Here is a 12,579-nt window from a genome sequence, read left to right as displayed (position 1 = left end):
CCAAGGACACAAGCTGACACATTAGGCCAACAGTGAGAGCTTCTTTACACAGCAAGTTTCCATGGAGACTGACATGTATTTTAGTATGATGTCACCTGCTAATACCTACCTTTCTTTATAGCTGAGTCAGTTTCAACCCTGGTTCACCAATTCCCTTGTCTCACAAAAATGTCTCACTTCCATTGGCAAATAGTATGTTATTACATCCATCTACATGACCTGTCCTCATTTCTATGTTCTTACTTTAGAAAGTTGTCAGAGATGTCTGAAAATTACTGTGAAAGCGTAACTTGTGTGCAGTGAGAGCTTTACCACAATACTGGACTGTTCATGCCCCTTCCTAGGTTTCTACTCCAGCAATTTACCTAACATACTGCTCTCTTAGTGCGTTAGCCAGGGTTCTCTAGAGAAACAGAACCAGACTATTAGCCTAGCTTGTGGTTCAGGGAGCAACTCGGTCTCAAGGGAGGAAGGCAAAGAGTAATACAGACGGACAATGTCCTCCTCTGGTCTCCAAAGGTGCACAGGCACAAACACCCGCATATACCTATGCTCCCAGCACACTCACAATTCTTACGTACACTGCACGTGCACAAAATACTAAACTTAAAAAAGAACATGACTTTCTGATGAACAAGTCAGGAATGGTATGTAGATAGACTTATTCCGGAATCCATTACACTCCACGTGACTAAAGCCGTGGTCCTGGTAATCTCTGGCCAGAGCACACTTCAGCCAGTGGGATGCATCTTCTGGCAAGAGAAGTGAGGGGAAAATTATGATAAAAAGCTATAAAATAAATATAAAATTTATGTAGGAAAAGAACATTAGTAGGATTTTACTATACAAGAAAATTTCACCAATATTTTGACAATAATGACTCTAACATGAAAGGAAAAAAATTGAAAAATTGTGAAATTGATCTCTTTTATGATTATTTTGCAGATATACTGTCCATATATGAAAAAGATAATACATATCAATGTATACACTGTTGAAAGCAGTCAAAATATAAAATATGTACAGAAATCTTATTTGGAGAAAATATTAAAAGTGAAAAATAGCTAAATCCACTTTAAAGTCATTTGTTCTGAATTTATGTACATGACCTATGACAAAAGCCTCGTAGGAAAATCCCAAGAATAACTTTCATATTTGTGAGCTCCAAACTAGTACGTATGGAAGCCAGAGGACACCAACGATTCTCTCCTACCATTCTCTGCCTATTGCTTGACACATGGTCTTGCACTAATCTTGGAGCCCGTTTCTCACCTAGACTGGTTGGTTAGCAAGTCCTTCCTGCATTACTCCCTACTTTCAGTGCTAGGGATACAGGTATGTTTGGCCATATCTGGCTTGTCTCATGAGTACCGGGGATCTGACCTAGGTCCTGATGCTCATCCACTGAGCCATTTTCCCAGCCTAAATTAAAATTTTTTTACATGTTCATTAGACAAAATTATTTTAAAACTACAAAAAATTAAAACTGCTCACATATTAAAAAGACATTTCAACATTTTAAATTAAAAGGAGAAAAAGTTATTAAGTGAATTACCAATACTGAAACTACAGATTAAGTACATGCAACTGAGTAAATCTTAGCAATAACTTCACTTAAACATTTACTTTCAATAAAATTAGAAGCACATAATTTAGATCTACCTAAGAATGTGCCATTGACAAACATTTATAAACATTAAAACATTTCCTTTGAAGTGTGCAGTTTCTAAAGCAGTCCATCCATTATTTTATGCTAGGCTCTTAACATTAGTTCTGTTAATAGAATCCTTCCACATCAGCCTTTGACACATGCTACAAATGACGATTCTACTTACAAGGTTTTGATTGTGTATGTGCTGGCCAAGTGAAGACTTACAGATTTCTTCGGATCAATGTGTTCTTTGTGTGTGTGGTGTGCACTCATGTGAGGATGAGTGTTCATGTGTGTGGCTCACATTATACTTGCAAGTAGAGAATAGAGGTTGATGTCAATGTTGGAAGTCTTCCTTAATCATTCTCCACTTTACTTTTTGAAAGAACTCTCACTGAAGCTGAACAGATTTGAGGCTAGCTAACCAGTAAGCTCAGGGATATTTTGTCTCTGCCTCCCTTGCACTGGGATTATAGGCATGTGCCACCTTGTCTGGCTTTTATATGGGTAGTGAGGATTTACACTCAGGACCCACACTTCTGTGGCTGGAACTATATAGACTGAGCCATCTCCCCATCCCCTTAGTGGTTTTTTTTTGAGAACTGAACAGAGGTAAGTGGAGATAATCCCACATGCTTTACATTAATACAGGTTAAATTCGTTAAGCCATCATGCTTGCTAGAAAAAGCTGGCAATAAAGGAGTTCCCCTTTATTCTATATTTAGAGAAACGCTCCAATGTGTCTCCACTCGTGTTTTTTGAAGGGAACCAGATATGTTAAGGCTTATTCACATTGCTTACAATCATATATTTTGTTTTTTAGTTAATGAGATTAAAACTTATTCAAAGAGGAGAACGTCTTCCAATGTGGTTTACACGCAGTGCATCCTTTCATGGTATCGAAGAGAACCATGAGTACTGTAGGACTTTCCACATTGTTTACATACATAGGGTTTCTCTCCAGTGTGAATTCTTTCATGGCATCGAAGGGAACTGTGATCAGTGAAGGCTTTCCCACAGAACTTACATACATATGGTTTCTCTCCCCTGTGGATTCTTTCATGGCGTTGAAGAGAACTGTGAAAAGTGAAGGCTGTCCCACACAGCTTACACACATAGGGTTTCTCTGCACTGTGAATATTTTCATGGCAGCGGAGAGAACTGTGATACATAAAGGCTTTCCCACACTGTTTACACACATAGGGTTTCTCTCCGGTGTGAGTCCTTTCATGGCAATGAAGGGAACTATGAAACGTGAAGGCTTTTCCACACACCCTGCACAAACAAGGTTTCAATCCGCTGTGAATTCGTTCATGTTTTTTCAATGCGCTGCTCAACACAAAGGCTTTCCCACATTGCTTGCACCCATAGGATTTCTCTCCACTGTGAATCTGTTCATGGTATCTAAGAGCATTGTGATGCATGAAGTTTTTCCCACATTGCTTGCATACATAGGGCTTCTCTCCACTATGAATCCTTTCATGGCATTTAAGAGAACCTTGGCGACTGAACGCTTTTCCACACAGCTTACACACATAAGGTTTCTCTCCACTATGAATCCTTTCATGGCACTGAAGAGAACTGCAATCAATGAAAGCTTTCCCACATACCTTACATTCATAGGGTTTCACTCCAGTGTGAATTCGTTCATGTCTTCGCAAGGCACTAGAACAAGTGAATGCCTTTCCACATTGCTTGTATACATAGGGTTTCTCCAAATTGTGAATCTTTTCATGGCATTGAAGGGAACTGTGATCACTGAAGGCTACCCCACATTGATTACATATGTATTCTACTCCATTATGAGTCTGTTCATGACTCTCAACCTTACTCAAAGAAGGAAAGACTTTCAGAAATTGCTTGCATTTATAGGGTTTCTCTCCACTATGGGTCCTTTCATGGCGGCGAAGGCCACTGGAATAAGTGAAGGTCTTACCACACTGCTTACATGTATAAAACTGGTCTCCAGTGTGTGTTCTTTCGTGTGTCAAGAAAGAACCAGAAGAGTGAAAGGCTTTACCACATACTTTACATATATATGGCCCGTGTCCATTATGTGTTACATGCTGTTGGATACCAGCAAGAGTCAAAACATCTTTCCCACTCTGCTTTAAAACACAGAATTTTTCTTTAGCATGCATTCCTTCAGGGCCATGAACATCACGGTGTTCACTAAAACCATCCTCAGTTTGCTTACATTCATAACTTTCCTCCTCTGTGTGAGTCTTCAGATGTTCCAGAAAGCACTGGGGAGAACTACAGACTTTCCCACAGTCCTTATAAGTGCCTGTTTTCTCGGCATATTCTTGATTCTCACATAGTTTGTATCCAGTCTGAACTTCAATGGGAAGAATTTTCCTTAAATTTTCATAATCGTCTTCAAGGGTCTGATCTTCCTGCTTTCTTGCTGGAATGGAGATCCAGAAAAATCACTCTGAGTTAATCCAACATATAGGAAAGTATTAGATTCTAAGTAGGCTCCCGCTACAACATGACCATGACTGGTTTATTCATCAAAATTTCTGTTTCTGTACGAATCATGGAGTTGCACTGATCAGCAAACACTGACCTGATTCTCGTGGACTAAAAAAGGCAATGATTTTCATCTTACCTATGGCAGCCAGGTTCCTGAAGGTTTCCTGCATCACATCTCTGTGCAGCTTCTTTTGGGAAGAATTCAGTAAAGCCCACTCCTCTGAGGTGAAGTTCACAGCCACATCCTCGAAGGATACAGACCCCTGAAAAATGAGGAGGGGTGAGACACACTGGAGCATCCTGCTCGTGCGCACAGTGTTTACAGAATGGTGTACTGTCTAACTGTTGTTTAACAGTTAGTTTAACAGTTAGTTTAACAGTTAGTTTAACAGGTAGTGCTCATCAGCGTTCTGGTCAATGCCCACACTCTAACAATATCATTCCAATGCTAGGCTGAAACTATATTATAAAGGAAAAGCAGATGCCTGGTATGCTGTTTGGTCATCCAGTAAAGTCTGTATAATGGTTCTTTACACCTCTCATAAAAATCCTACTAAGCCAGGCATAGCAGTACATGCCTTATTCCCAGCACTTGGGAGGCAAAGGCAGGGAGGTCTCCTTGAGGTCAGCCTTACATAGTGAGGCTCTGTCTTAAAAAAAAATATCCCACTAGTCAGTATCCATAATAGAGTTAACACCAGCTATATGGAGACTATTCTTAGAACAGGGCTTGGAACAGTGCTTGACTCTCAAGCATGAGGGCCTGAGTTTGAACCCCCACAAGTACACATAAAATTGCTGGACATGGTGGAACACAGCACTGGAGATTACAGGGGGAGACAGGTGGCTCCCTGGTGTACACTGGCCAGGCAGTCTAGTATACTTGGTAAGCTTCAGGCAAAAGAAGGTCCTTTCTCAAAAGGTCATTTCCAAGGAATGACCCAAGGCTGTTCTCTAACCTCCACATGCATAAGTATACACATGTGCATGTGTACTTGTGTAAACATCTGTAAGCATACATATAAAAAGATACATTTTCAACATTCCTTGGGGTCTGGGTACTGGCATTTTGGATGGACCTCACTAGCCTACCTGTGGAAAGGGGCTCACTGTTCTAGTTTAAGACAGCAATATGCTACTTGTTTAACTTCCATTGTCCCTCTAAATGTCTGCAAGCTTCTGACATGCTTATCAGAAGGATCCTACTTGATCAGAATGAAAATATGCTCTGGAGGATTAGTTCCCAAGGAGCTGGTCTGACGGATAATACAGAAGAAACACTTCATCTCTCAACTTCTTCCTTAAGAAGCTGCACATCTTTGTTTACACAAAGAAAATTTGAGAAGTCTTGTACTTGACATCTTATTGGCAATCAAATATTTTGAAAGCCCTATGAAGGATAATCTACTATGATAATGGGAAAAGACTTTAGTTTTTCCTCAAAAAGGCTAAGAGAAATAGAAACGAGGGGAATGGCATTGTTAGAAGAGGCTTACTGACAGATAAATTTAGAAAATTGATGGAGGTGGGTCTTGTATCTATCTGTTGCTTTCATTGGTTAACTAATAAAGAAACTGCCTAGGCCCATTTGATAGGCCAACCCTTAGGTGGGTGGAGTAAACAGAACAGAATGCTGGGAGGGAGAAGCCGAGTCAGTGAGTCGCCATGATTCTTTCACTCCAGACAGACGCAGGTTAAGATCTTTCTTGGTAAGCCAGCTCGTAGTGCTACACAGAATATTAGAAATGGGTTAGATCAATATGTAAGAGCTAGTCAATAAGAGGCTAGAGCTAAAGGGCCAAGCAGTGTTTAAAAGAATACAGTTTCCGTGTAATTATTTCTGGTAAAGCCATGCGGGCGGCCAGGTGCCGGGGACGCAGCCCTGCGGCTATTATTACAACAGAGTGGCACCCAACGTGCTAATGAACTCCACGTAAAACCTGAGAGGGCTTAAAAAGGACAGAGAGAGAATTTAAAACAGCTTTTTGCTATTTCTGGGTTGCGTACCGCAAAGAAATTTTCCTGAATCAGCAGCAGGAAAAAAACTGGCTGTTTTAAAATGCCGGCTTTCTCAGCTGTGCTGCCATTGCGATCTCTGTCTGGCTCCTGTGGGAGACAGAGCTTTTGAATGGAGCATTTGGAGTAAAGTGCTACGGCTTGCTTGATGGCAACGTGGACTGCTGTGTGCCTGGAACTGTGTGTGGCTCAGGGGCACCAAATGGCTCTGAGGCAGGAGCGGCTCAGCTCCGCCATGCTGAACTGTGCTGGTCTCAGACAGGGACTACCGTAATTACCATAATAACAGCGCAGTTAAGGTTTAGACTGAGCAGGACATAGGTGGTACCATATTACCTGTACATGGTGCAACTTAAGTTTTTAAGAAGTGCTTAACATTTTAAGAAATGCTCCTGGATAGTAAAAAAAATTACAGATTCACAATAGAACTGATTCAAATACTGTTGGCTTGAGAGAGAAAAAAATATATATATAAAGAATAAAGTTAATGTCTTAAAAAAGGGTAAAGTCTTTAAAGAGACAGAGTACAGATAGTTATAGATTAAAAGAAATAAAGAAAAATAAGCCACGTAAAAATGGAAAATTCACAGAGAGTCTGGATTATGTACATTGTGTTTTCTTTAAAATTTTTGACTGTGAAGGAGCTAAGTACAGAGAGACATTTCATTATATGGGCTGCCAAGCGGAACCAGGATGGATATCATAAGGGTATTATGATTTCAGAATTTGGGTCTAAGGATATGATGCTTTGGAGAGGGTTTTCTTTTGTTTACACAGAGGACGAGACCCTGTTGATTGTTTCTATCCCAATATAGTATGATAGACCACGCCCTCCTGAAAGGTTGCCATGAACACCTTCAGAAAATTATTTCACTCAACTGCCAACTGAGATGACCCTGACACACAGGTTACACCATGAAAGATCTGAATACAGCGCCCCCATCCAGCAGGAAGCAGTTTGGAGAGAAAAACTGCACCCATGTTCCCATATATTGTTTATAAATGTTCTTTTACATTTAAAGGGGGAAATGATATAGATGTGAATAATTTGCATTGGTATGGATTTTAAGGTCAATTTTGTTATATGTATATGTATTTCTGCTCTTCAGGTATTGTGATTATGTAGTTCATTTAAAAATGTAATGTAAATATAGGTTGTTAATGGATAATCATCGATAATAGTAAAACTTGTAGTCATGTTAGTTAGATTTTCTAGATATGCATAGATATATTTCAGATAGGCATTCTTCATATCTTTCAAAGGCTACAGAATATGGCATTTAAGTGTTTTAATAATTTAGGGCTTTCTATGACAATGAGACACATCTGCTCCTGACAGCACCAATCTACTTCAAGAGGACGATGGGCACTGAAGAGGATCCTTATGGAGTTTGATAGACATTTGGGCAAGAAACTGCTCTTGCCTGGACTGATGCATAAACAACACAGAGAACCCGCAGAGAGAGGATTGCTGAACTTGCCTAAAGGTGAGATGTTCTTTAGGGGTTCCTGATTCATGAAAGAGTCTGCGAGACATTCTGCAGGACACAACAGAAAGTGACTGAACTGTCTTTGAAATCTCCTGTTTCATGGAAAAGTCTGCTGGATACTATGGGCCTGAAGGCCGAAGATGGATGCCCCAACGGTACAGAGGAACTTTGCGTGGCTGTACAGGCAGCAAGATGTCTCTGTCATTTCTAGAATTTTAGAAGTTACTTACTTCTTGTTTACTTAGTTAGTATTATATCCTTCTGGAGTCTTTGATGGAGTTGAAGAATGGTTAGTTATAGTTATAGTTTTCCTTAGTTATGATAAAGGATAAAATAGATATAAATATTGTAACTGTAATTCTTGCTTGATAACTGTTTTGTTATATGTAATTTTACTATGTCAAAGTGAACGCCTTTCTTTTTTGTTTAAACAGAAAAAGGGGAAATGATGGAGGTGGGTCTTGTATCTATCTGTTGCTTTCATTGGTTAACTAATAAAGAAACTGCCTAGGCCCATTTGATAGGCCAACCCTTAGGTGGGTGGAGTAAACAGAACAGAATGCTGGGAGAAAGAAGCCGAGTCAGTGAGTCGCCATGATTCTCTCACTCCAGACAGATGCAGGTTAAGATCTTTCTTGGTAAGCCAGCTCGTGGTGCTACACAGAATATTAGAAATGGGTTAGATCAATATGTAAGACCTAGCCAATAAGAGGCTGGAACTAATGGGCAAGGCAGTGTTTAAAAGAATACAGTTTCCAGGTAAAGCTAACTGGGTGGCGGGATGCAGCCCCGCCACTCTTACTACAACAGAAAATACAATTATTTCTCAACACATCTTTATCCAGTTGACTACTAACCCAGAATTTCCTTTATCAGAAGATTCCTACATATAAGTAAAGAGCAAGTCCATAAAGAATGTCCCATGTAAATATATATGAACTGAGTATCTTACAGACAAACAGCACTGGGCAAAAGGGTTTAGACAAAATAACAGCTTGTGGTGTCAATACCCTGATATCACAAATAGGTCACCCAGAAGAAAAATCAACCAAGGAACTTCAGCGTTAAACTGCACCATAGATCAAATGCACTTAACAACATTTACAGAACAGTACATCAAACAACTGCAGAACACACATTCTTCTCAGCATCAGGTGGAATCTTTTCCAAAACACATCACATATTAGGTGATAAAGCATTAGCAAATCCAAACACACACACACACACACACACACACACACACACACACACACACTCAAAGCAACTAACCAAACTAACAAAAACAATTACCCCCCCCCCCAAACCCAAATATCCTTTGAAATGCTTTCTCACATTGTATCAGATGAGAACTGTCAACTTCAAAATGTTTAATCTGGAAAAAAATATTAAGAAACCCAGGGCCAAGAAGACAGATTAGCATAAAGATCTAATTTTAATCCTTAGTTCTCACATATAAAATTATGCATGATGTACACACCATGTGCTGGGGACTTGTAAGACCTGTAGTTGTGAAACTATTCTAGGAAATAAAGCGAATTTTTTTGTAGAATGAATATATGATAATACAAATAGATGAAAAGAAATCTTTACCAAATTTAGTGTAATGTTGAAAGAGAGACTAAGCAGGACAGGAAATTAGGAAGAGGTAGGGAATAGGGACGAATCTGGAGTTAGGAGAAGCAAAAGTAAATATGATAAAAATACATTGAATGCATATAAGAAATTCTCAAAAATTTCAGTAATATGGGTCCTCCTGTATCAATCAAGAAAATGTAGCCCAGGCTTGCCCACAGGCCAGTATGATGGAGGTATTTTCTCAGTTGAGGGTCCCACTTCCAAAATGACTGTAGCTGGTATTAAGCTGACATAAAATGAGCCAGTACAAACATTAATGGCAGAAATCAACTTGCTTAATACATTTGAGGACAAATTAATATTTACTTGGAAACATGCACACATTTCCCTTTCCCATGAAGAATCAAATTATACACTGAAATGGGAATGATGAAAGTCAAGTGTTTGACAAATCCTAATCAAGTATCTTTAGATGTGTAAAGTTTCCTTTGGATATGCAGAAGTAGATTGCCATACAAAATCAAGAATTAAAAATCTAGTAGACATTAGAAGCAAGAGAGCCTATTCCACATCATGCTCAGAGCTCAGAATCTAGTAGAAACGGGAAGCATACATTAAGATAATACATTAAGTCAAGTGTTTGACAAATCCTAGTCAAGTATCTTTTGATGTGTAAAGTTTCCTTTGGATATGCAGAAGTAGATTGCCATACAAAATCAAGAATTAAAAATCTAGTAGACATTAGAAGCAAGAGAGCCTATTCCACATCATGCTCAGAGCTCAGAATCTAGTAGAAACGGGAAGCATACATTAAGATAATACATTAAGTCAAGTGTTTGACAAATCCTAGTCAAGTATCTTTTGATGTGTAAAGTTTCCTTTGGATATGCAGAAGTAGATTGCCATGCAAAATCAAGAATTAAAAATCTAGTAGACATTAGAAGCAAGAGAGCCTATTCCACATCATGCTCATAGCTCAGAATCTAGTAGAAATGGGAAGCATACATTAAGATAATAAAGGTTTTCATGACAAACACATGACTAGTAACAACACGCTAACTAAGGGAGAAAACAGAAAGCATTTTCTCAATGATCAGAAAGAATTACTAGGTTACTACTCGTGACTCTTCTTGAATATAGTACTATTAGCCAGAGCAATTATGCAAATAAAAGCAATAACAGTATATGAATCAGAAAGGAAGTCAAACTATTCTTGTTTCAATACACTGAAAACCATAACCAGGTACTATAGTATACACCAGGAATCACAGTACATGGGAGGCTAAGACGGCAGGATTTAGAGCTCCAGGCCAGCTGGGGTACACAGTTATATTCTCTGTGTAAAAAGCAACATATCCAGCAAAACTATGAACAGATCAAAAGATTACACCAGGCCCTGGTTAAGATACTGGCTGCTCTTCCAGAGGTCCGGAGTTCAATTTCCAGCAACAACATGGTTGTTCACAACTATCTCTAGTGAGATCTGATGCCCTCTTCTGGCATAAAAGTCATACATGCAGATAGAGCACGCAAATAAATAAATGTCTTTAAAAAAAGCACTTGGGAGGCAGAGGCAGACAGATCTCTATGAGTTGGAGGCCAGTCTGGTGTAAAGCCTTGTATACAAGAGCTAGTTCCAGGACCAGAAAAACCCTGTCTCAAGAAACCAACCAACCAACCAACCAACCAACCACCACCACCACCACCACCACCACCAAAACACCAAAAAGGCTTTTAGAGATTATAAACTATTTAGGAAGGCAGGAAGGTATGAACTCTCCTAATGGATAATGAACTATCTCCCAGAGATACATTGTCAGGAAGTCATGAATAGACAAACTAAAATGTCCAAGACAAACCGCCCGCCTCTGCCTTCCGAGTGCTGGGATTAAAGGCATGCAACACCAAACCCGGGTTTAGAAACAATCCCCAGTGCTCCATGTTTCCTATTACCTGATCTCAAAACACACTGCAGGTGACAGAACAAACGGAAGAGAACAGAACAGAACCCTACAGAATACTGCATTAATACTCAAGGTCCAACGGAAGCTCAGAGAACACAGAAATAGTCCCAGTGCATCACAGACGGCCACGGGTCTCCAGTCCGTGTTTCTCAGAGGACACGGACGTCGCCCGGTCCGGTAAATTTGGCAGTGTGGGGAGGACCTGAGAACTGAAGGATCGCACTGTGAATCATCGGATGGGGACAAAATCGTGGATTTTAGAAACGGCTTCCCATGAACCGGAGGGGCAGGGAAACAAAGCGGGCGCGCGTCGCCCCGCCGCGGCCCGCACCCGGCCACCGCGTCCTCGGGGAGCCCGGGCGCAGCTGCAGAGGCTCCGCCGCGGTCCCCGCGACCTGAGCGGCCGCCCGCCCCGCACCCGGGCGCTCACCATGGCTGCGCTCCGGGCCTCCTGCGGCCTCACGCGGCTCCCGGCAGCAGCGCTCGTGGAGCCGCTGAGGTCCAGTAACTCGGGACGCCCTCAGCGGGACCGGACGGCGCAGCGAGGGCCGTGCCAGGAAAAAAGATGGCGGACGAGGAACTTCCGCTCCGTTCTCTGGCGCTCCTGATCAAGCAAGTTGCACAGGATCGCCACTTTTTACGTCCGAATCGCTGGACAACTACGACCTGACACTGTTATTTGGTTTGGAGATCATGAAAAAAAAAAAAAAGCTTAACAGCTTGAGACTCCATAAACTGACAGGACAGGGCCGCAACTACGGCGGCACCAGAAAGAAATATGGCGAGTGACGCTCTTCCGTTCCGCTCACGGGGATCCCGATGGGACAGCTCATACTGGCCGCTTCAGCTGCCCTCATGATTACTCCGGGGCCAGTGTCACACCGTGCGGTTGAACAGTCCGGGACTCCCTGAGCTACTAGCACAGTGCTGGAGCAGATGAGGAAAGTCCCACGGGTGCTCTTGATTCATACACTGAGCCTTTGTGACAGAATAAGGGATGCCTACCTGACAAGCTGGAACCAAATCCCGCGTTCCAGCCACAGCCGTTCTCGGCCCAGTCTTCTCTCGGTGGGAACCAGCTGACCTTGGATGTAACTGCATTTGTGCAGAATTTGCCTCTGACTTTGCCCAACGGCCACCTGCTGGTTTTCTACACTCTGCACCTCTCCCAGTTTGTTAAGTGAATTACAAGGTTAGTGTTCCGTGGACACAATCCACGTGTTCAGAGAAGAGGTTGGCTAGCTCAGAACACACTGAAACAGGGACAGCCTCATGCCAGCCATTCTTGAGCAATTTGGAATGAGGCAGTTTGTTTCAGAGCCAAGATGTTCTCAGAACTTTTCATTCTACCCATCTGCATTAAAAGATGAACATGCCAAGAAGAGAATTTAAGCATTCAGTGCATATG

At 41.3% G+C, this 12,579-nt stretch overlaps 1 protein-coding gene across 2 annotated transcripts; it reads right to left on the bottom strand.

The window, feature by feature from the left end:
* Window positions 1-931: 931 nt before the first annotated feature.
* On the bottom strand, window positions 932-11,722 carry LOC130863216 (zinc finger protein 709-like). 2 transcript variants are annotated; one of them, XM_057753106.1, is made up of 3 exons: window positions 11,602-11,722; window positions 4,263-4,389; window positions 932-4,058 (listed from the first exon to the last, which is right to left on the bottom strand). In XM_057753106.1, exons 1-3 carry the CDS (start codon window positions 11,602-11,604, stop codon window positions 2,524-2,526), a joined length of 1,665 nt encoding a protein of 554 aa, XP_057609089.1. In that variant the 5' UTR covers window positions 11,605-11,722; the 3' UTR covers window positions 932-2,523. The 2 variants fall into 2 exon arrangements, with proteins under 2 accessions (XP_057609089.1, XP_057609088.1); XM_057753105.1 differs by lacking the exon at window positions 11,602-11,722 and adding an exon at window positions 11,161-11,267 and having other exon boundaries at window positions 932-4,054.
* Between the last annotated feature and the right edge of the window lie 857 nt (window positions 11,723-12,579).

This window comes from Chionomys nivalis, chromosome 20 (genome assembly GCF_950005125.1).
Source record: "Chionomys nivalis chromosome 20, mChiNiv1.1, whole genome shotgun sequence".
NCBI lineage: Eukaryota > Metazoa > Chordata > Mammalia > Rodentia > Cricetidae > Chionomys > Chionomys nivalis.
This window is presented reverse-complemented; position numbering and strand designations above follow the sequence as displayed.

Bases quoted from the DNA above. Each gene is read 5' to 3' on its own strand.
- LOC130863216 (XM_057753105.1), bottom strand. From the start codon at position 11,233: ATGCAGTATTCTGTAGGGTTCTGTTCTGTTCTCTTCCGTTTGTTCTGT. The intron at 4,390-11,160 runs GTAATAGGAAAC...CTCATTTTTCAG, and splicing joins GCAGTGTGTTTTGAGATCAG to GGGTCTGTATCCTTCGAGGA. The intron at 4,055-4,262 runs GTAAGATGAAAA...CATTCCAGCAAG, and splicing joins CAGGAACCTGGCTGCCATAG to AAAGCAGGAAGATCAGACCC.